The sequence below is a fragment of the Pristis pectinata genome, chromosome 9 (assembly GCF_009764475.1).
Source record: "Pristis pectinata isolate sPriPec2 chromosome 9, sPriPec2.1.pri, whole genome shotgun sequence".
Lineage (NCBI taxonomy): Eukaryota > Metazoa > Chordata > Chondrichthyes > Rhinopristiformes > Pristidae > Pristis > Pristis pectinata.
Window position 1 is genome coordinate 20,259,889 of NC_067413.1, and position 25,458 is coordinate 20,285,346.

Below are 25,458 nucleotides of genomic sequence, written 5' to 3' on the forward strand. Positions count from 1 at the left end.
CAGGATGTGCAAGTTTCTCTCTCTCTATCTCACTTCATGGAGCAAATTTAACTCAACAAATTGATGCATCAGGGTCAGATCAGAACTTAAAATTTAAAAAGTGCTCATACAACAAAACTTCTGGAGCAGGAGAAGTAGGCATGACTTTCCACAGTTCATTGGCCTTACTTCCTCCTCAGAAGCCTACCACCTTCAACACACCCTTCACCCCTTCTGCCTAGACTTCCCAGCCAAACATATCCCTGTTCAGGGATTGGATTCCATACCCAGATCAGATTAGACATTCTCTCCAGGGTTGGGCATCAGATCCTCTTAATAACAGCTGCCTACCTTCATTTGTGGCCTGCATGGCCACTTCATAATAAACCTTCCCCACCACCTCTATCAATGTCAAGGCCTTTATTTTTCTCCATTGCACTGAATCTCTGCTGACCTGTGCATCTGGCTGTACATTATTATATCATTGGGAATCATAGACCATTGAGCTAAATATGACCCTTTCTGAAGAAAGGCACCTACAATAAGAGAGGTGAAGGATGCAAGGCTTGCAGAGGGTGGACTGTGCGGGGCAAAATGAACATCATGGTTTTTTGTTGACATTGGTGGAGGAGGATTCTATTTTCTTCACGCTTGGGTATCTGTCAAGCATAAAGTAGAAAGATATCACTCAGGAGGTCAATGCCAGGAACAACATCCAGAGAACACGGCTACACCCAGGAATAAAACTCAAGGATCCAATTGAAGATATTAAGATCAGACTTCTCTCGTACTCTTTCATTACAGTCACAGCTTTGTTATTTATAATACCCAGTGCACCACATAACATTAAGTACTCGAAGTTTCGGGTCGAAACCCTTCACGAAGGGTCTCGATCCGAAACGTCGACTATCTCTCTGCATAGATGCTGCCTAACCTGCTGAGTTCCTCCAGCATCTTGTATGTGTTGCTCCAGATTCCAGCATCTGCAAAATTTCATGTCCACAATAAGCACTTGTTTCCTCCTGCAGAGATTCTACCATAGCCACATTCTACAAACCTCCCACAAGGTTCTCACTTTAATCCTTTTTGAGAGAAGATGACACATGAGTGTAAGCATCAGGTTGCAACAAGAGGAGGTAGAACATGCCTTCACACCAGATTCTAGAGAGTGAAATTCAAAAAAAAACTGCAAATGCTGGAAATTGTAAATGGAAACAGAAAAAGCTGCTGCCGACGCTGGAAATCTGAAATGTTGGAATCACTCAAGAGGTCAGGCAGCACCTGTTGGGAAAGAAACAGGGTTAGCATCTCAGAATGAAGACACTTCATAACAACTGTTCTGACAACGGGCCTTTGACCTGACAAGTTGACCTCTGTTTCTCTTCCATGGATCCTGCCTGACCTAATAAGTGACACCAGCAAGTGATTTCTAGAGGGTGTCCAGGCAACAATGAGAAGAGGAGGGAGGCCATGTCAATGCTCGAGGAGATGTGCTTAGTTTCTTTCTATGAAATGCTTTTCCCTCACAACATGAAAACTGTCACATATACCTGCACTTTCTCTTTGCTCTCCCACATCGCAAGTTCCATTCTTTTACTTCAGATCTTGAGAACAGTGACAGCCTTCAGCCAATTGAAGAAGGAAAGTGCCAAGCTGCTAAAGAGGCCGTGTCAGACCATCTAACTCTTTGAAGCACAGCCCAAAATGTTGACGCTATACTGACTTTAAAGGATAGATAACACTGGAAACCAAGATTTAATTGACCTGATACTGTGTAGATGCAACAATATCAGAACTGTGCCTAGAGGTTCAACCATGATAACCGCCACTGTCCTGGTTCACGGAACTCACTAATTAGACTATGAACTAGACATCACTATTCCCTTTGCACTGCACAAAATCTAATGACAAACTTAAACTGCTGTTGAGCGTGTGCACAATGGACTTGAGTGAAGATATTTCCACACTAAGGTCCATTGTGCACATGCTCAGCAACAGGGTTTGCAGTGCACCTGGCATTATCTGATGGATGTGTGTTAGCCTTCTTCAGGAGCTGGGAGTTCAAAGCATCTTAGACCTTTCTGTGGCATTGGTTGGGGGGAGGGGGGAGGGGGGAGGGAAAATCATTAACGCTAACAAAGCATGAAATTAAATTGCTGGACTGGAACAATCAAATAGCTGTTGCAGTGTTTTACGCCTCTCTTGAACTGCTAATTTAAGCACAGCAGAATTTCTGGGCCCATGTTGCTTTAATCCTACTTGGTCTAATTCTCCCTTATCTCAATAACCTCCTCCAAGGCACCTGTGCCTTCCTCAAAATTTCCAACCCTGACGTTTGGCAAACCTTCCTCCTTCACCTCATTTAGTGTTTGAGCCACTCTCGAAGTTGCTTAAATTATCACCGCCTTCTTCCCCAACACAGAATCCCACCTTTTTGAATGAGTTTTTGGCCACTTTTCTAAATTGGATTCCTATTTGCCTTACACCTCTGAGAATCACCTCAGATTATTTTCCACAGAGCCACTGGTTGATAATACATCTTGAAGACATATAAATAAGGGTTATTACCATTTTTATTCTCTAAATTGAAAGAAAGATGTTTTCTATATAGAAAAATAAGAAAAAAGAATTTTTGTGTTTTAATGACATGGTGAAGAGTTTAGTACAACCATTAATCCTCTTAATAAACCAAAGGAAAAATTCAAAAGAGATTGATACTGTCTCCTGAATCTAAAGTATTTTAAATATAAGTAATTTATGGCACTTACAGCACATGCAGGCAAATAAACAAATTAAGATTTCTAATGGGATTGTACCAAAAAATTTGCATGCGTTCTATTCTACTGATTCGTGCATAAATTGAGATACTACAAGGTACTTTATTTAACACACACTAATTCTAAAAGCTATTAAAATTGTCAACTGCATCCATTAGAAGGAGTCATGGAATACCTCAGAATTAGGGATAATTCTCTGAGGGAGGAAAAATGGAAAAAGTAATTGTTAGTACAATCTTAAATGTGCAAATAACTCTCCCATAGTAAAGAATTCTTCATGACCTTCCTGGTTCCAACCGCATCCAATTAATCTCATTCGGATTTAAAAGAGTGATACTCTACATACCACCTGGGTCCCTGGAGACTTTTTCCACACTACATAACAGTGTCTCATGAAAACATGCACTCTTGTTATCTACATTTGCTCATTGACAGAAAAGATGCCGCGTGCAATTGAGTTGGTCAATTTTATGCAGAGAGAGACAACTGTTTATTTTGAGTATCTGAACATTTGTATATAAATTTGTTTACAGGCAGTGGTGACGTTAATGTACATTGTCCATCAATTATTGGAAGTCAACCACATGGTATGGCCTGGAGCCAATCAGGCTTTCCTTTTGGTGAACTACAAGTCATTGCCATGAACTCACAAACATGGAGATTTATTAAATTTAGTTACACAACTTGCTTTTGCCTTGATTTGAACTCATGGGTTGTCAGCATAGTATGATAACTGTGCACAATTCTGAGATATATTATTGTTTTTGGTTTAGTTCGCCACTTTTTGTTTAAATAGAACTTCACCAAACAAGACTAATCTTAGATCTAGCCAAATACTGGTCCAGAATTTAAGTATATACTTAGGTATATTCCACAAACATTAAGCTTAGCTGGCTATCTGTTCAAAAGTTTCTGTTTTTGTTTTCCCAACCTGTTTTTCTCCCTACTTCTATTAATGTGGATGTTTTCCCACTGATACCAAATCACCATTTGTCACCTCAGCCAGGTGCTTATTCTCAATTTATACTGGGTCAGCCATAATTCTTTAAGTAGTTTTTTGCTGCCTCATCAGCCATAAGGCTGCTGGCAATGAATCAGCAGTCATGGTGCCCAAATCTCCATGGACGTCATATGACAGAGTCACTGCTTTTTCATTTCATTACTGCCACCCAAATTTGGATTTTATGGCCAACATCAACTCAAGTGAGAGATTACAGAAATGGCAGCACCTAGCTGTGAGTTAGCACAGTTATTTGCTGAACAGTTTCTTGATGTATTCATGGATGTGGGCAGTCCAGCAAGGTAAACATTTCTAATCCACTAATTTCTTTGAAAAAGGTTATGGTAAGCTGCCTTCTTGAAACAAGCATTTCACTGCTCTTCAGTGTAGTTAGAGTTTCAGGATCTTAGCCCAACAATGAAGAAGGTTTGACAATAGATTTCCAAGTAATGATGGTGAGTGACTTGAAGTGGCTGCTCTTCCTTCTTAGATCCATTGGCCCAGTATTCAGATACGAGATCTCCTTATCTAGGTGGATCATTGGACAATGCTGCACAACTGAGACTTAGAGACTCCTAATAAAACTGAATGCACTCACCTCCCTTGCTCCTATAAAGATATCATTCAGTGATGGGAAAGGACTTTAGAACTCACTCACCCCTCATTTTGTACAAAACATGATTCTATACTTATCTATGCCGAGGTTTAATTTTCAAGGGTAGTGAGACAAGAATTAGTACATTAATTTAAAAGAAGTATGTCAGTTGAAGGAAATCCTTTCAGAGTAAGAGTTCATCTCTTTTAAACAAGCACATAAATAGTCCTTTAAATGGAGATTATCTGGCTCATAAATTCAGCAAGATGTTCAATCAGTGACAAGCTGAGCCACAAGAGGCCAAGGGGATCTCAGTTTTGATTCTGTTAACTAATTATATCCTCATAGAACTTAAGGTTCTCACTGTGATTTGTCATTCAATATCACATAAAGACATGTTATTGTCCAGATCAGTCTCTCATGGCCGTAGTGCCTCTGATGATCTGATGTTTAGTGTCTTAGTGTGCATCTGTGAACATAGAACACTACAGCACAGTACAGGCCCTTTGGCCCACACTGGTGTGCCAACATTTTATCCTGCTCTAAGATCTACCTAACCCTTCCCTCCCACATAGCTCCCCATTTCTCTATCATTCGTGTGTCTACCTAAGAGTGTCTTAAATGTCCTTAATGTATCTGCCCCCACAACCTCTGCCAGCAGTGCGTTCCACGTACCCACCACTCTCTGTGTAAAAAAACTTACCCCTGACATCCCCCTTAAACCTTCCACTTTGAAAGTGGGTTATTTGGGTCAATCAACCAATCCTGTGAGAGAATATTTGGGTAAGAGTCACCGATTTTAGGAACAAGATTGGGAGGGGTAAGGAAGTAAAAAACTGAGAAGTGAGGAATGGTTAATGAAAAACACTGTTGTTGACAAGAAATTAAACGATATAAAGGTCATAGCATGGAGATAGTATCTTACTAGATTGGGTCCACCCTGGCACATTAAACCAGGACATTGCTGCCAAAGCACGATAAATGGTATAATGTCTTCTCAACTCCCTTGGTAGCTCTATTTTTAGATGCACTACCCGATGTCAGTGGGTAGTTGCACTACCCAATGTCAGAACAGGAAAGTTGTCTGTCGTGAGCATCCTGATTTCAAAGGGAACAATCAGAATGTTACTAGCAATTTGTTCAGAATACCTGAACTAAAAACAATCAGAAACAGTGGTTATTCCTGTTTGCTATCCAATCATTTTCAATGACAAAATGCTCAAGGACATCATGGAAATGTCACCACATGGTTGAATACTCTACTGGCATCCACTATTCTGGATAACAGAGCAAGAGTAGATTCTTAGGTGAGGTGGTAGAGAGTGGCTATTGCCCATGGGCTCACATTATAACATCAGCGTCTTTGGGGATACGGAGAAGCAAAAAAATGGAGAGAAATTAAAGAATAATCTGGAGTTACTATAAATGTTTTCTATTTGTCAAGATGTAGTAAACAACAACTATACTTCAAGGGAAGTTAATTGGCATTAAATTATTTTGAGAAATGTTAAAGTTATGAAAGCTACAAAATAAATTCAAGTATTTTCCATCTCAATAACCTGTCTTCCAGTGTATTACTTTGCCTTTGTTATATGGGACAAAGTTCTGAATAATAAAAAAAAGTGTTTAAAAGGACATAGTGTGAGGGAGAAAGTGAGGGGTGCGATTTATAGAATCACGAGCAATGATGCATGCCCTCTGGTGGAGAGCAGAAATTGGAGAAAAGCCCAAACAGACAAAGAGCTGACATTTGAATTATTCATGGCAATTTAGGGGCTGCTCTGGGCACCGAACCTGCTTCAGAAGCAACAACAACAATTAGTTAATTTGTTTTGAAGGGATGTGGGTGTCTCTGGTAAGTACCCAACACTTGTTGCTCTTAAGCCATTGCAATTCCTTTGACAAGTCTTCCTGGGTTATAAAGCAATGCATTTCTATTGATAGAATCAAGGCACTAATGCTCTTGGCATCATTCTACACTTCTCATTATTGTGTTCAAAGAGGAATTGATGGGAAGCCTGTGCATCACAGGGGTCCGAGGGTGTGAAGTAGAAGATTTTAAATCCTCATCAAAACAGATTCCACTTGCTAAAATTACAATCAACTGCATTTCAGATTGATAGCAACAATGTCTCTAAACCTAATCTCTTTTATTGTTTCTTGAATTGTAGCTCTGTGACGATTTATGTGACTCACAATCTAATATAATTTAAAATTAACTCTAAATATTTTGTGATAATAATCTGCTCATGTCAATATATCCAAATAAAAGAAAGAGAAGGAGAAAAAGAGAGGTGGAATCACACACAAAAAGTCAAAGAGGAGAGGGCAAGAAAGGTAAACACAGGGGGAAGATATAAGGGAGCACAAACACAGAGCAGATAGGTGGACCAAGAAAGACAAAGTCCAGAAAGGAAGTTAAAAAAGGAATAAAAGAAGCATAGAAAGATGTGGAAAAGTAAGATAGGCAGGAAGAGTTCAGACTTACGGATTGCAACTTGGACCAGACTTTACATTACCTGCTGTATGGATAACTCGGTGCAAGCTTCACGATGTGCTCGTTGTGGGTCACAGTGAATCAACATCCACTGTAGTTCAAACTACAAGGAGAACAGAAACAATCACAATTACAGTCCTACTGAGTGCTGTTGCTTCATTACAGTGTTTTCTCGTTTGTGCACTCACCACTGAGCAAGTTGCTGATTCATGTCATGTACCAAGGAATACTGACTATGTACCACCTTAGATCACACATAACACCACACTCCCATCATCGTAGCCCACACTCTATTTCACAGAAGCTTACAAGTAAGCTTCAGTCCCGGAACAAGTATGTGTTATATTTACCGTGGGTTTGAGAATGAATGTGACAGATCAAAGAATCCATTAAAATGGGTCTATTTTTTCAAAAAAACTTTACAGTAAGAATCTAATAAATACACCCTTATTTTGATTAGGTAACAAATCAAAAAAACACAAGTGTACAGAAAAAGAACTGTTGCCAGATATAAAAAAGATCTCAAAATGGCAAATCTTAGGACCAGTCACATTTTGCTAGTTCATCAGGAACTTTTCTAGTGTACATTGCAATTTCATAATGAGTATTTGGAGGTGGAGACCTAACCACTCAGTTTCCACCCACTTAGTTATAGAACTAACAAGCTCTATATCCTCCAAGGCAGCTTCTTCAGAAAGGAGTATCTGTTTAAAAATGAATCATGACATTTTATCAGCACCTCCTTCCCTGTACCACACCCACCCCCCCACCCCAATCACCAGTCCTTGGGATACTTGCATTGTCATTAACTGGCACTTAAGTGTTACCTTTTTGTATCCCTACTTCACCCCTTGTCAACTCCTTGTGCAGAAAGGCAGCCATACTTCTGTTAGCTCTGAAACCTATGTAAAACCTCCACACATTCTTGAGGACAGAATCTCAGTTTTACTTCCAGAAGCCTGTAAATGATGCCTCTTACACCTGGCGCTAATCTTCTGGAGGGTGGGGGGAGGAGGGCTTCGTGCTGTGGGATGGGGGATATTGTTGGTAAGCAAATCTTCTCTGGATTCCATCAACAATCTGCCAATGGAAACTGGAACTAAATCCACCCCCAACAGACAGGTCAAGCCAATACTTGAACCAGGCAGCTCCAAACTGACTATTGGAGAGTGAATAGCCAGCTTGCTCACTACTGAAACCCATTGGCATGGACCTTTCTCTGGGTGCTGGGAATCTTGCATGTATTTTGTACTGGTAACTTATCTCATTTTAACTTCAGATACAGTTGGAAGTTCCTCGGTTTTGCTCCACTAAACTCTGGAGATTTAGGTAAATAGAGTATGAAAGAAGTAAATACTCAATGCTGGACAAATGGAAGTGATAGGAGCAAGTATTTCACACTAGCTTGATTATAGCCTCAAACATAACAAACAAGAAAAAGGTTGGCTCACCACCACAGATACTTCAGGGTTTGCATCCAGTCGTCCTATCAGAGTATCACCATCGACATTAACGGTTCCTTTTGGTTTGATGGGTTGGGATGCTACACGATGGCAGTCCACGAATAAGCTGACAGTGTCCCTCTCCACACCCACTAGGATCTTATGCCAGTCAGTATCAAAGATCTGCAAAACCCCTTGAAAAATGGCAGATTGCAAGCTACCATCCAATCCAACTAAATAAAACTCCAAGGACTGGGTGTTCCCGTTCAGCCTCAGACCAACTTGCTCATTGCCAGTTTCGTCCACAATCTGCCACACATTCCACACTTTGTTAACCGTGTTTTTTACCATCCTGAAGGTGGTGACAAAAGAATACTCTTCAGGCAGCCCTCGTGGGTAGATTATTCTGGAAGACATCAAATAATCATTAATATTAGATGGAGTAATAGCTTTTAGCTTTTACAAACTGCCAGCCATTCAGTTAGTTTTCTATATTGTTCTTATAATGTCTTCACAAATGCATTAAGGCACAGTAGAAATACATCAAAAGAAGTAGTAGTTTTATTTGCAATGGATGAGACTTGACCAATACATATGCTAAAGCTTCAGATTTCTGCTGAACACTGCTTGTTTCATAGAGCACAAAATAAAATGTTGGAGAAACACAGCAGATCAGGCAGCATCTATGGAGGCAGTGAGATGGTTGACGTTTCGGGTTGAGACTCTGCATCGGGACGGTCGACATTTCAGGTCAGGACCTTGCATCAGGATTCTAGTGTGTGACACAGCATCATTAATGACATTTTTGATTCATCTGCTTCTGTTCAACTCTAAAAGCCAGATTCAGTTGTACAAGGCTCAAACAACCTCATTCTTCTTTTCATCAACAAGTCTGCAGATGTTTAGTCTATAATAGTGTGTGGAATTGTGGGGGTGTGCATCTCCCCCTTGCCAGTCATTTCAACTCCCCCTCCCACACCATCAGTGATATGTCAGTCCTCAACCTCCTCCACAGCCAGGAGAATTCCAAGCTCAAACTGGAGGAACAGCACCTCATTTTCTGTCTTGGAACCTTGCAGCCTAACAGCATGAACATTGAATTCTCCCACATTAAGTAATCCCCACACAGCCACCACCACCCCCAAATATGCCTCTTCTTTTCTTCCCTTTCCTAGCCTCTCTCTTTCTTTTTACTACCCCCTTTTTTTCCTCCTTATCTTTGACCCATTCCCTGGTGGATCTGCTCTCCCCACCTCCCCTGCACCTGCCTATCACTTTCTCTTACCTGCATCTACCTATCACCACCTTGTGCCCACCTCGCCTTTGTCCACCTATCACTGCTCTGCTTTTCCCTCCTATATAATTGGCTTCCCCTTTTCCTGTCTTCAGTCCTGAGAAAGGGTCCTGACCCGAAACATTGACTCTCTGCTTTTCTCCACGGATGCTGCCTGGCCTGCTGAGTTCCTCCAGCATCATCGTGTTTTTCATCCAGATTCCAGCATCTGCAGTCCTTTGTTTCTCTAACACAAATCCACAGTTCCTTATCTGGCTCCCATTTCAAATGCACTGAACAGTGTGACAAGTCTAAACTCACGTCTTAAATACTAGGGTGAGCCATTCAGTGCCTCGAGCCTGTTATACTTAATAAAATCCTGGCTAATCTGGTCACCTCATTATAGGAAGGATGTGGAAGCTTTAGAGAGGGTGCAGAGGAGATTTACCAGGGTGTTGCCTGGATTGGAGAGCATATTTTATGAAGATAGGTTGATTGAGCAAGGGCTTTTCTCTTTGGAGAGGAGGAGGATGAAAGGTGACTTGATAGAGGTGTGCAAGATGATAAGAGGCATAGATTGAGTGGACAGTCAGAGACTTTTTCCCAGGGTGACAAGGGCTAACACAAGGGGGCATAATTTTAAGGTGAATGGAGGAAGGTATAAGGGGGATGTCAGGGGTAAGTTTTTTTTTTACACAGATAGTGGTGGGTGCATGGAATGCACTGCCTGCAGAGGCTGTGGGGGCAGATACATTAGGGACAGATAAGAGACTCTTAGATAGACACATGAATGATGGAGAAATGCGGAGCTATGTGGAAGGGAAGGGTTAGATTAATATTAGAGCAGGATAAAATGTCGGCACAACATTGTGGGCTGAAGGGCCTGTATTGTTCTATGTTCTCATCCATGATCTAACTTCATATACCTGCTTTTATACATTATGTAAATCTGTGAGTCTTTAAACCTAACAATTGACCTAGCCCTTATGAAAGAGAATTTTAAACTTCTAGTACTCTGACTTCAGACACAATAATGTGGTTGATTCTGAACTGGCATTGCAAGTCATTTAGTTGAAGGGCAATTCAGGATGAAAATTAAGAGCTGTCCTTACCACTGATGTTCACATTGCATGAAATAACCATTTTTATTCTTTCTTTCTTTCCTTTGGTTGATCCAGAAATGCAGAACTAATCCTAGCTAGTGGGATTGCCTTTAGACATTTCACTTTATTTGAAGTATTGCAATTACCCATCAAAAGCAAAACTGTATTATATTCAGTCTGATATTGCCTCAGTTCACTTCCTTGAATCACACAACTTTGATCTTCAAGTTTCCAAAATACCTGTTGCGCAGCTTTCTAAATTTATCCAAAAGTAAAATGCTGCTGCTGGAAATTTAAAATAAAAACAAAAAATTTTGGCAAAATTCAGCAGGTTAAGCAGCATCTGTGGAGAGAGAAACTGGAAGAGTTGGTGCAGTTATGGTGCAATTCCAACTCTAAACAGAACTGTTTGTATGAAAGGTAATCAACCTGATATGTTAACTTCCTAATATTTCTGACCCCTTGAATACATCCAGCATTTTCTGCTTCCATTATTCATTGTTTCTGCTATTTCCTTCATCCATTTAATTTCCATAAAATCCTCAAAAGGATAAAAATTCCCACTACGAGTTTCCTAAGTACTCAGGGAGAAAGCTAATAGATTTTATTCAATGTCTTCTACCCGAGCCTGGTGTTTTGTGTGGGAATCATAGGCAGGTTTCCATGTGCTCTGCTTCATAACTCAGAGAGGAAATCCATTGCCCTGCACCATGGTCCTATTCTGCAAATGACCTTGTCAAGAGGTATGAAGATCTTTACATAGTTCACATCTCCGTTAGAACTGATGTATACAGTTTCAGGAATTGCTTAACATTGAAAGTTGGTGGTATTATGTATAACAAGGTTGTCTAGGGGTACAGCAGGCTGTGGATCAGATGGAAAGTTGGGAAGAGCGTTGACAGATGGAATTCAACCTCAACAAGTGCGAGGTGATACATTTTAGGAAGTCAAATAAGGATATGACATACTGTATACAGTAAATGGTAGAGCACTAAGGAATGTTGATGAACAGAGGAACCTTGGGGTCAAGTCCATAGTTCTCTGAAAGTGGCAACACAGATAGATAAGGTGGTGAAGAATGCATATGGCATGCAGCTTTCACATGTCAGGGCATAGAATATAAAAATTGGGACATTATGTTGCAACTTTACAAAACCACACTTGGAGTATTGTGTGCAGTTCTGGTCACCATGCTATAGGAAGGATGTGGTTGCACTGGAGAGAGTGCAGAGATTCACCTGGATTTTGCCTGGACTGGAGAACTTTAGATATGGGGAGAGATTGGATAGGTTGTATTCGTTTTCCCTGGAGCAAAGGAAACTGAGGGGTGACCTAACAGAGGTATATAAAATTATAAGAGGCATAAATAGGTTGATAAAAATCTTTTTTCCTTAGTAGGGATACCAAAAACAAGAGGGCATAGGTTTAAGGGGAGAGGAAGGAACTTTAAAGGGGACCTGAAGGGAAAGTTTTTTTTTTACACAGAGAGTGGTTGATATCTGGAACTCATTGCCAGAGAAGATGGTGGTATCTAATATTATCTAATACTCATAATACAATCACTATCTTTAAGAGACATTTAGACAGGCGCTTAAATAGGTATGGCATAGAAGGATACAAACCAAATGTGGGTAAATGAGATTAGTGTAGGTGGGCAAAAAGGTTGGCTGAAGGGCTTTTTGCCCAAAAATGTTGTGGGCTGAAGGGCCTATTTCTGTACTGTACAACTCTATGAAGTTAAAAGGAACTGAAGTGGTAAAAACTTTCTTAATAGGACAACTGGGAGACCAGCAGTGGTTCAATGAGCTGGCCCTCCCACTAAGAAGCAGCACTTGCATGGTATGGATCTCTGAAGCTTCTGGGAATGCAGACCATGATTTTCTATCCATTTTGGAGGTAGGCTACCTGTGAGTAGCACTCCCCACACGGAGTGCTGGGCTGTGAAATTCCTTTATCATTTGTTGATCCATTCGGAAGGTTTTAGCATGATCCAATTTTTGATTAATTATTAAAATTATGCAAAATTAAGTATTCCAGGCAGATGCTGCATTATAATAAATTGCTGCTGGATGTTAGCTATTTCATAATACAGCAGCCTACCACAGCAAGACTGTCGCTTTCTGAGTTATATTACACTGCTCATCTTTGTGGACATTTATGCTTGACATTTGGTCAATATTAGGTGTCTGTAATGGTAAGATGGTCACTTGATGATTAATATCACACCTTCCATTATAATGTGATTATCACACATTGACTAATATTAAGAGTCCTGTAATAGTGCAATTGGAACTCAGAGAATAATATTATATAACCATAACCTGCACTTTCCCCTCATATAATGGTAAGATTGTCACTTGCTATCTAATATGACAGTTCAACTAAAATTTAAATTATAAACAAATAATAGAGACCAGTTTTGGAACCACTCATTACAAAAAAAATGGCTTGGATATTTGACAGGTTAATGATATGCTGTGGATAACAAATTATGGTTGGAATTTCCCAAGAGCTTCTCCCAGCCCACTCCTGTGACTTCACTGAACATACAGTGGAAACTCTTGCACAAGAAAATAGGACGAGGTCATCTGACCCCCTCAAGTTTACCTGGCCTTTCAATATGATAATGGCTGATCTACCCCAGGCCTCAACTTTCAGTTGCATATTTAGCAAGTATGCAGTAGTAATGCAGGAATAGTTGGCCAGAAAATACTCCAAGGAATCTGTGAATCCCTGTTCTGTATGTAGAGAAGTAATGCTGAGATATTTTGTTTACCCTGTGTCAGTGACGGCAACATAGCTCACCTTGACAGCAAAACCATTTCTAAATAGTAGCATTCATAGCCTGTGGGAAATGGGTTAATCATCCTGCTTTAAACACTTTGGAGATACTTTTCCCACACTCAAGTTTAAACAATGCTGCAGATCTTTAATGGCATGCTTCCTATTAGTTTTGTAACAAATTTCCAAAAGAAAGGTTGCCTTTAAATACTCAAGAGCTCAAAGTCACGTCAAACTAACTGACTTTATTGTTACAACTGCCAATTACTATGTTGTTACAGATATTATTTGATCTTGGATGGTCAGTCCTCACCAGTTTCCTATTGAGTGCACACATTGATATTGATTGGAGCTCCGATTCTCTCACTTTGAGAGATTTTGGCCACTTCTTATACTGTCAATCAGGTTGGTGCAAACAAGCAGGTGGGCCCGAACTCTCTCTCTCTGTATCTCTCCAATGAGCCCAAGTTTCATACACTTCATTATACTTTGGACTCCACAAGTGTACTAAATGTATGTTTGTTTGTTCATTTAAGCAACGTTTGAGTCTATCTGGCCACTGCCTGACAAATCCAATCATGCTTGACATTTGGTCAGTAAATGTATCATCTTTGTTTTCTCTCAGTACCATTCTTCAGTTCAGCTCTACTGACTCTACAGTTTGTCTCTCTCACGTAGACGCTATAGTGATCATTCCTTGATTAGGTAATATAATGCACTTCTCGCAGTAACACAGGTTTTAACAATCAGTGTGAATACCGTGTCAAACAATACTAACACATTAAATCAAACATGTATGTAGACATATTAAATACTGCTAAATTATTACAGTTTGCCTTTAAAATCAATTTCCATTTGGCAGGATTGCTGGTCAGCAGAGTTCACACAGATTTTGACATGTCTTTCCTACCTTGTTGGAATTTCAAAGTTTGCCTCTCTGTCAAGTCTGAAGGCAATCTGCAGTGGTGTGGAACCTTCCACTCTCCTCACACCCCGCAGTGGAATGGAATCCAATTGGAATTGTGTGATGAGGTCAAATCCTGACAGGACATGCGAGCAAAAGGAGATCAGAATACAAAAGCAAAAGCTGCAGATGCTGGAAATTTGGAATAAAAACAGAAAATGCTAGAAATACTCAGCAGGTCTGGCAGCGTTTATGGAGATAATATTTCCAGATGTTAACCCTTCATGAGAACTGGTGAGCAAACGTAGGTATTAAGTGTTTCTCTGTTTGCAGATGCTACATCACCCGCTGAATATTTCAAGCAATTTTTACTTTTATTATGTATTGAAGAATATAGTGTTGGTTTCAGTCACTAAATGGGGCTCCTTCAGTGTCAGTGTCAATTCCACTAAATGGATTGCACATCATATATAATTAATGTTTGAATTAATCATAATAAAGAAATATCTAACATATTAATAGATGCCATGTATTTTAAATGAAAGCTTGGCAACCGCACAATACAAGATAATAGTTTAAACAATTCCAGCAATCAGCATTCATTGCAAAAAGGTCTGGAGTTTGGAACCTTTTTTAAAAGCTTCTGATTTACTCAGGAAATTGTACTTATCATGTATCATGGTGACTGGAATTACGAGACTCATAATCAAGCAATGGTGTGTTTGCAACAGTTATTGAGCGACTCAAAGCACTGCAAGAAATTCCTCCATAACAGTAATGTTCTTATTTCTTTGATGGCAACAGAGGGATTTCAGGGATCAGCCTTTTTGTGAGAATTGTGACAGAATATTCATCTGCATTGAAGAGGGTAGGTGGTAAAGGTTGGAGGCAGAGAAAGAGAAAAATAACTATAGCAGCCCCCACAACAGTAGCAGGGGAGTGAATCAACTGCCTGTGCTACAGCTCACAAAAGTAGTTCAAGTACATTTAAATCAAAGTCAAAATGAGGTACGAGACCCTTCAGATTTCTTCTTCTGCGAATCTGTGCCAATCTGGATTGAAACAGAAGTTGATCATCTGAGATGAATTTTGCTCTCTGTTACAAGAGCCATCAAGTGCATCTTTGAGCAAAGGTTCTCTTAACATCCAAAAACTTACCTGGTAAGTCATCTTGTCCAATCCTAATATTAGGGCACACAGTGTTGTCATCCAGGCCATTGTAGTTGAGTTTCTGTTCCACAGCTAGATAAAAGCAAACATAATTAGAAATGTGGATAGTATATCATACTTAAATAGAGTCATCTCCACATTCAGTGAGATAACAGAGTTATGAGAGTTCAAATTCCACGACAGAGATTGGATCATCTCAACTAGTCTGATATTTCAGTGCAGTTTTAGGAAGAATGAAGGTGCTTCTTCGGTACATACAGTAAATTCTGTTCTTAGGTGGATTTTAAAGATCTCCTGGCACTCTTAAAAGGGGCAAGGAAATTCACCTGCCATAAATGCAAGCTCTTTATCATTTAAATGATTTTAAATCATGACTGAAAGGAATTGGGGCAATTTGATTATTAAACAAATCCTTTTGTGAAGACTGGACACAGATTTTTGAGAAACTGGAGGGAAGTTGGACAAACAATCTAAATCAGATAAAGATTATTATCTGCAGTTGTAAACAATGTTTTATGGATGAACTTATCAGGAAGAACATCTTAACAACCCATAGAATATAACTGGCAGGAAATTAAGCTGTTTTAAAGACCAGATTTTATGGAAAAGTGGGAGTAAATGGAATAACCTGGATTAGTACTCATTGATATAAATTGTCCATAGATAAAATGGGAGTTTGAGAGGAAGGGAAGTGTCAAATAGATAACAAGCTTTTCTTATCTGAGAGAACTTTATCCAGGAGTATAATCCATAAACCATGACAATAATAATCATGAAACAGTGGCATTCTTGGAGAATGGAACAAAATGAGCATGAAATCCATCTACAATGCACAGTGCATCTGATACCTACCACAAAACATTTGATCATGAATTGAAGGTTATCTCTTTATACCTGGTAAAGTGGCCTTCATAAAGTTTTACGGACTTTTCCCAGATTATTTTTCTTTTGACTTACTGGCAGAGTAATTCTTTTTCTGTTTTTCTTTCCTCTCCCAGGATAGTACATGCCGGATGTTGGAGGGAATAAGGTGTAGTGTGGTTGGTGGAAGGAACAAGAGAGGTGGTGTAGGTTGGATGGGACTGTCAATCACACCCTTACACACAGTAACCCTAATGCAGAGCCAGCTTTATGGACAAATTAGTCTTTTCAAGTTCATCAATTTCATATGTCTGCAGTATTTGTCTTCAAGCACCTCAAAAGTCAAATACATCATTAAAAAAAATGTTACTTACTACATAATACCGGAGACCAAACTGCAGTCTGAAAGGTTGCAAATATGAAAATACACAGCTTCTCCAAGAACCTCTCCTGCTTTTTCCTGGTTCAAGGTGAAATTCAACAATTTTATTTTATTTATGTTTATTAATTATATGCAATTATTAGTACTAGATATTTTATTCAAACAGAAAACAGCATATTATTAAAGCACTCATAGCAATGTCATCGGTAAGTAGGGTTGAAAACTATCCTGTGTTGTACAGGACTTCCCATACCTGAAAGAAAAGATGTCTGTCCATATGGGGTTGATGCAGGAAGTTATTCTTTCTTAAAACCAGCAAAGGCCATGGGATAAATCCCCAGGGTAGTCACAGTTCCTTAAAAGCAGTGACTAGTGATATCATCACTGAGTTTGCCCTGATGACCTACAGGTTGCAGCCGAAGACTTCTGGCTTCAACAAGGTCCTTGTTGACAACAACGCTGACATCTATGTCCTTGTTCTCCAGAGCCCAATTGATGCTGGGACCAGGAGACTCCCAGCATCAGGCCTTGTCACAGGAACTAGTCTGAAAGAGGCATTCGTAGAAAGGTGGTTTTTGAGAGTGGACTGGGAGTTTCATTTGGCTAAGTGCGAGATGTTGCATTTTGGAAAGTCAAATCCAGGTAGGACTTTTACAGGGTCCTGGAGAGTGTTGTAGAACAGAGGGACCTTGGAGTACGAGTACACGGTTCACAGAAAGTGGAGTCATAAGTGGACAGGTTTTTGATACACTAGCCTTCATAAGTCAGGGCACCGAGTATAAAAATTGGTCATGGTGCGGTCATACAGGGCGCTGGTGAGGCCGCACTTGGAGTAGCGTGTTCAGTTTTGGTCGCCCTGCTAAAGGAAATATGTTATTAAACTGGAAAGAGTGCAGAAAAGATTTAAGGATGCTGCCATGACTTGAGCGACTGAGTTATAGGGAGAGGTTGGACAGGCTAGGTCTTTACTCCTTAGAGCATAGGAGACTGAGAGGTTTATAAAATCATGACGGCCATAGATAGGGTGAATACACTCAGTCTGTTTCCCAGAGTTGGGAAATCAAGAACTAGAGGGCATAGATTTAAGATGAGAGGCAAAAGATTTAAGAGGAACATGAGCAGCAACTTTTTTTTTAAACAAAGTGTGGTATCTCTGTGGAATCAGCTGCCAGAGGAAATGGTTGAGGCAGGTACAATAACAACTTTTAAAAGATAGTTGGACAGGTACAGGGATTGGAAAGGTTTAGAAGATTATGGGCCAAATGCTGGCAAATGGGACTAGCTTGGATGGGGCATCCTGGTTGGCAGGGACCAGTAGGGCCAAAGGGCGTGTTTTCATGCTGTACAACTCTATAACTCTATTCTAATCTGTGTTAAAACTTATTGAAAATAGCTTAACCGTTTTTAAAATATCCTTATTTTACGACAATTTTTGAATACGTTTGATATTCAAATATTCACTTGACAGTTGGCAAAGCCTAGGGCATGGCTTTGCAAGTCATCAATAATTTTCCAGCCACTTCCTGAGTAAGACTTGCTCATCCCACTACACCCCTTTCCCCACCAAATATATTTGACAGCACTATAATCACACAAGGCCCAGATGCCATTCAGGATCTTGCCATTTTGGCTCAGGACAGCTTAAGGCAGCAAGTCAACAACAAAAGATCCAGGAAAGGTCATGGTTGATAGAAAAGTCAGTGATATGTGCAATCATAATATCCTCAATGTAACTCGCTACTGATCACTTTCCACTTAATACATAGAAAATTATGTTTCCCAAAGTACAACTGTTAATGCTATTCTAAGTCTACTCCGAACCATGACAGCCAGATCTGGTACTCAACTAATTTGAGATATGTCATGACTATCAGGCTTAGAAGGTCAAGAAAGCCTTGGACCGCAAATGGGGAAACTTGCCTTTGATTGCCAACTCTAGACTCATGCAGGAATATTAGATGCCAGTTGCAACTGCCTCTGACATACTGGGTTCCACTGAAATCAATGGAATTGAACATGTGGAGATAATTGAAACCAGCAGCTAATACATTGGCATGTGTTTAGAGCTGGCAACCAAAGGTCTTCTATATCAATGCCTAAAGATTTTACACTTCTGTATTTCCCTCTTGCTATTTCTGGCTTTGTTGTAGGCTAATTGATAAAGATTAAAGACAAAGAACATAGAAAAGTACTGCACAGGAACAGGCCTTTCGGCTCAATATGTCTGTGCTGACCATGTGCCAAATTAAACTAATCCCATCATCCACTGTACATGGTCCATATTCCCCTATTCCTTACCTGTTCACATGCCTGTCTAAATATCTCTTAAATGTTGCGATTGTATCTGCTTCTACCATTTCCCCCCGCAGCGGGTCCTGGATAACCTACCACATTCTATGTAAAGAAACTTGCCTTGCAAATTTCCTTTAAACATTCCCTGCCTCACCTTAAAAACCATTTCCACCCTGGGAAAAAAGACTTTGATTATCTACTGTATTTATGCCTCTCATAATTTTATGTACTTCTATCCCCTCAGCCTCTGATGCTCCAGAGAAGAAAATCAAATCCTGGTGAAGCTCTTCAGCGTCCTCTCCAAAGCCTCCACATCTTTCCAAGTGTGGCAACCAGAAATGCAAACCATATTCTAAATGTGACCTAACCAAAGCTTTGTATAGCTGCAACATGACTTCCCAACTTTTATACCCAGTCCTCAGACCAATGAAGGCAAGCATGCCATACTCCTTCATTACCACCCTATCCAGTTATGTGCCACTTTCAAGAACTATGGACTTGCACCCCAAGATCCCTCTACACATCAATGCTCCTAAAGGTCCATTCACTGTATACATTCCTCTTACATTTGACCCCCCAAAGTGCATCACCTCATACTTGTCTGGATTAAACTCCATCTGCCATTTCTCCTTCCAGCTTTCCAACTGATCTATATCCTGTATCCTTTGACAACCTTCCTCGCTATCTACAACTAAACTAATTTAGTGTTATCAGCAAACTTATTCATCAGACTGCCTATACTTTCATCTAAATCATTAACATATATTGCAACCAACAGAAGTTCCAGCACTAATCCCTGTGGAGCAACACTGGTCACAGACCTCCACTCAGAAAAACACCCCTCTAACACTACCCTGTCTTCTATGAGCAAGACAATTTTGGATCCAATTTCCCAATTCACCATGAATCCCATGTGGCTTAATCTTCTGGTCTCCAGCCTACCATGAGGTAGATCTTGTGATACCTCATCAAATGCATTACTTAAGTCCATATAGAAGACATCCACTACCCTACCTTCATCAATCATCTTCTTCACTTCCTCAAAAGACTCAGTCAAATTTGAGAGACAGGACCTTCCCTGCACAAAGCCACGCTGACTATCCCTAGTAAGTCCATGCTTTTCCAAATGCAAGTAAACCCTCTCCTCTCCCTAAAAGTTTCTCCAAAAATTTCCTTACCAGTCATGTAGGGCTCACTGACCTACAATTTCCTGGTTTGTCCCTGGTGCCCTTCTTAAACAAAGGAACATTGGCTATTCTCAGGTCTTCTGGTATCTTGTCCATGGCTAAAGTGGATACAAAGATCTCTGTCAAGGCCCCAGTAGTCTCCCCTCTTGCTTCCCTCAGTATTCTAGGATAGATCCCATCAGGGCCTGGGGACTTATCAACCTTAATGTTTTTCAAGGCACCCGACACCTCCTCTTTAATATCGACATGCCTAGAGCATCAACATATTCCTCCCTAATCTCACCATCATCCACATCCTTCTCTTTGGTGAATACTGATGCAAAGTATTTATTAAAGACGCATTATTTTGATTAATCATAGCTGCGTATTGGTGTACCCTGGAAAATGCATATGAATTTAAATGTGACTCTGGGAGGATGGCAATAAACATACATTAAGTACATTGTAAAATATTCTATGTATGAGCTCAATGCTAAAATTATCTACTTGCACACATTGTGCATTGTACCATGGTATTAACAAGAAGACTGCAAACTTTATTAACTCTCGTCCTTTCTCATCCAGCAATTTCTATGTTCCCAAGTGGAGTCCTAACAAGAGGACACAGGTTTAAGGTGCTGGGGAGTAGGTACAGAGGAGATGTCAGGGGTAAGTTTTTTACTCAGAGAGTGGTGAGTGCATGGAATGGGCTGCCGGCAGATACGATAGGGTCTTTTAAGAGACTTTTAAATGGGTACACGGAGCTTAGAAAAATAGAGGGCTATGGGTAAGCCTAGTCATTTCTAAGGTAGGGACATGCTCGGCACAACTTTGTGGGCCAAAGGGCCTGAATTGTGCTGTAGGTTTTCTATGTCCTATGTTCTAACATGTTCCCCATGACTGTGGTCAAATTCACTTTATGCACAGGTTAACTGTTCAAGGTGACAACTACCACCTCCTACCAATACCTAAGCTGCTCTACTGCAATAATATGACATTCATCCTCACAGACAGGAAATTACATTGAGACCCATCATGTGACAACACACAAACAGATCCAAGCTCATCTCCTCACACAGACAAAGGTGGACACATGGCAACAATCAAAAAGTAAAACAGAAAAAATTCCTCCAAATCATGTAACAAGTGGCAAATTGAAATAACACAAAAAAATCTTCAGTTTTACAATGTATAAAGTACAAAATTAATGTTTCTTCTGGTTCTTTCATTAAGGTCCATTCAAAGAATGTTTTGAACTTGAAGTTCATGAGACAGAGGCAATCAGCCCAGGCTGTCTGTGTAGGGGTGAAGCAACGAACCTTTTATCTGCTCTGCCTTTCATATCTCTTTACTGAATTTTTCTTCATTCACTCATTTCCATCTGAATGAAGAATTGACATTGTTTTGTGGCCCTGGAGCTTACTTCAAAAGATGTAGCAAGTGCCTGCTTACATCTAACTATACAGTAAGTAGCATACTTTAACATAAATTAACGACTGATTTGATTTGCTGTTGGAATGTTGTTATAATCCACCCGAAACAACACCCACCTGCGCTATTTCAAAAAGTTTACAACTAAGTCTTTGAAACAGTTCAGTTAAACCAAGCTCTCTCCAGTTAACGTATAACTTCCGAGGTAAATTGAAGTGTTTAATCATTCAAACAACAGGTGCTACGATTTCAATCTTCACTTAACACACGGCAAATATCACTTTATATACGAACACAAACTAAATATACATTGGATTATTTTCCTCTGGGAATATTCCCTACAAAGTTTGGTCAGATAAACGCTAGTTCATTTTCTTGGTTAGGATATTCGCATAGAGAACCATGATCCTTAGGAAAATAATACTGGCCTATCATGAAATCAATAGAAAATTAGGTGAGGCTAATGATGTCCGTTTAGTCAAGGTAATATTCTTCAATTATTTTAAATTTATAAATGTACCATTTGTGATGGTTAAAATCTATTTGTAGAACAGATCAACTTTTACAATTGTATTGGAATTCCTACCTTGATCCGTGAAACAAATATAATCCCATTCTCGTTTCAAATTACAAAACAGGCAAGTGGGAAACGGAGAAATCCTGGGCGAGTTTAGAAGCAGAGAAGGCGAAGCTTTAGAGGCAATTCATTTGCGTCGTGCGAGGATGCGGCAGGACTGGTGGTGCAGGGCGAAGTTCCATGGAAGCTGAGTTCCACAGCCCCCAGCGAAAGCTGCGACCCTACGCCTTCCCATTGGCTGCCAGTTTCACCAGGAGACCTCGCAGACTCCAACTTTTCTCAATAAACTTCCCCTCCTCTGTCCCACCAAGTACAAAGGTAAACCAAGGAAAGGTTTTAATTTGGTGCAGTTTTTATGGTGCATTTGCGCGGTTGTAAAACAGATTCCTCATTCACGATGCAAATCAGCTTCTGTTTGATGCATAGAACAAATTTACTTTTGATGTAGTGGAGCGGACAGTAGCACAATAACTGGGGCGTGCTGGGGAACATACGGCAATAAGATTTGAAATGATATCCTAATGCAGCATCCACGGGACCTATTGAAAACCGTGGACTAGATTTGAACAAAGCAGATGAAACAGTTTTGTTTTCTTCCAATAATTATTTTATAGTCGTCCATGATTTGTCTGGATACAACCTCCGAATGCTAATCACAACAGAGGCCTGGTACCGTACTGCCACTCAGCTGAAAAAAAGGTTGTGTAGTAGGTGCCCAAAGAAAATGAAAGGCGAGGGAAATGATGCAAGGGAAAGAATGATTTATATTTAGAAGCTATAATAAATCTTCATTAAAATATAATGAGATGAGGCAGGTTGTTCAGAGCTGGGGGAAATTCACTAAACATTGATCAGATTAATTTCATTAATAAAGTTAATGAAGATTAATAAAGTTAGCTTGGGAAATTACATTTAAGCATGTCACAGTGAGCAGGAAGATTAATTAATACATGATTTCCCATAAAAGTTATACATTCCTTCAATGTGCAAAAACACAATACAAAAAGTTGTCCAATTATGGATTAGAAGGGAAACTAAAGGTAATATGAAACCACAGAAAGCAATAGTTCAGTGCCAGGCAGTGTTTGGCAATTAGTACAGGGAGTTACACTGGCATCCATATGCCATGAATGAGCAGAAAGAGAACCAAATAAGATCCATTTAATCCCATTGTGTTCAATTATTTGTCTTCATTGGCTGAGTATTTCTACAATTTTCTGTTTTTATTTTAGATTTCAAACAAATGCAATATTTTCCTTCAGAAAAATTAATCAAGATTACCATTTGTGATTGATTTGTTATAGTCTCTGTCGTACATAAACTCGAGATGCCATCAGTTAAAGATAGGATCACCTTTAATTCTGATTCTATTCGAACCTCTGTCCCTCTTCCCCCTTTAGAACTGTGTCTTTGCCTCACACATGAAGTATGTGTTAATGGTAATGTACCAAAAGTGGATGTGATCCAATACAATATTAAACTTGAACGCTTCTGGTATAAAAGAAGTAAAAGGAAGAAAGAAGTTGAAAATCCATTTGAATGGAAAGGAAAACGTGATGAAACAATTACTTAATTTTAGCAATGGAGGGACTTTGAGAGTTCCATTTCAGGTCAAGGGGATATTACAAGGCATGAGCCTTTAATTGTTATATCATTTATGGAATTGTGAGTGATGTTAGCCTAGATTATGCTCAGTGAGGCCCAGTACCTGCATTCATTGTTTGACTTTCCCATTGCCCTGGTCTTAGCTGGTTCAGATCCGTGAGGCTAACCCCTCCAGCAGGGACCATCCTGGAACAGAGCAGTGAGGTTCTCTGTGGATGCATGGTCTGATTATACAACCTAATTGCATCCTCAAAGGAGGTCATTGTGTCCCAACAAAGTCGTCAGAACAAGCACTGCCCATAAAATGCCTCTGGAGACTTTTGAAAGGCAACAAAGCTTCCAGCATTCAAAGTTAATTTTTAAGGTGTCTGAAATCCAGATCTCTTGATTTTATTGCATTAAATCATAGAAGAGAAAGGAGGCCAATCAGCCTATTGTGTCCAAGCTGCACAAATGCTCTCTTAATTATATTAGAGTCTTGTTGGTTATCCAGGTACTTGTTAAGCGAGATGAGGGTCTCCTCTTTCACTATCCATTCAGGCACTATTTGTAAGGTGAATTTGATGAATTTCTTTTTCATCAATTCCTTTCTAATCCTTTTACCAATTGATCAAACAACTTTCTCTTCTTGTTATCCTCTCTGGTATGGGAAATAGATTCTAGCTGTTCACTTTGTATTTATCTCTCATAATTTTATACGTGTTATTTAAATCTCCCCTCAGTATGCTTGTTCTACAGCAGATGATCCCAGCCTCACTGATCTCTGCTTATAACTAAAATTCTACAAGCCTGCCAATATCATCTTAATCTACTCTGGATCTTATCTGGTGCCATTACATTTTCCCTGTAGTGTGAAAACAAGCTGATTGCAGTTCTCTGGTTGTGGCCTAATTAATGTTTTACATTCTAGCACAACCTTGCTGTTCTTATATTTTGTATCTCATCCAACAGAGGCAAGTATTCCTGATGGGGCAGTAACCCTCTTATCCCGTAACATTCTGCAAACTTGCTGACAGAGATCTTTTATTCTATACTTCTGAGTAATCAACTCTTTATTGTGCATTCCCTTGTTTGGTTTGCTATCCCTAAGTACAATACCTCATACCTTTTCAGGCTGAAGTCTATTTGACACTTTTGAATCTAAACCCATCAACATCTTGCTCACTGTCACCCATATTGCTTGCTTTTGTATCACTGCAAACCTTTTAATTATGACACCTACATTTTAAGTCCAAATCACTGAAATATACATAGTGGTGAACCCTGCAGAACTCCATAGTATATGGTTTTCCAGTTATTAAAGCTCCCTTTAACCATTACCCACAGAACCAATTTTAAATCCAACATAATATTAGATTTAAGATTGGGCTTTTACTTTACTGATTAGTGTGCCAATAGACCTTTGTCAAAATCTTGCTAAAATGTGCATAGACTACACCATTTAGTCATTGATCAGATGCAACCTTCCCTTAACAAATTTGTACTAATCTCTAAATTTTGTTTAATGTTGTCCCTTAGAATTTTGTTCCAATAACTTTTCCCCTATGGTTGTTGGGCCAACCAGCCTGTAGCTGGTTGGTTTATCACTTTCTCCCGCATTAGCAGTCATCAGTTCCTTCTGCG

General features: G+C 39.7%; 1 protein-coding gene across 1 annotated transcript in view; it reads right to left on the bottom strand.

Moving 5' to 3' along the window:
• Positions 1-17,230, bottom strand: part of LOC127574447 (collagen alpha-1(IX) chain-like) — a 74,629-nt gene extending 57,399 nt beyond the window's left edge. Inside the window, exons 1-6 of the mRNA XM_052023463.1 lie at positions 17,172-17,230; positions 16,757-16,842; positions 15,510-15,593; positions 14,358-14,487; positions 8,300-8,696; positions 6,871-6,951 (exon numbers count right to left, since the gene is read on the bottom strand). Coding sequence (XP_051879423.1) covers positions 6,871-6,951; positions 8,300-8,696; positions 14,358-14,487; positions 15,510-15,593; positions 16,757-16,842; positions 17,172-17,230 — 837 coding nt within the window. The remainder of the gene's footprint in view (positions 1-6,870; positions 6,952-8,299; positions 8,697-14,357; positions 14,488-15,509; positions 15,594-16,756; positions 16,843-17,171) is intronic.
• Between the last annotated feature and the right edge of the window lie 8,228 nt (positions 17,231-25,458).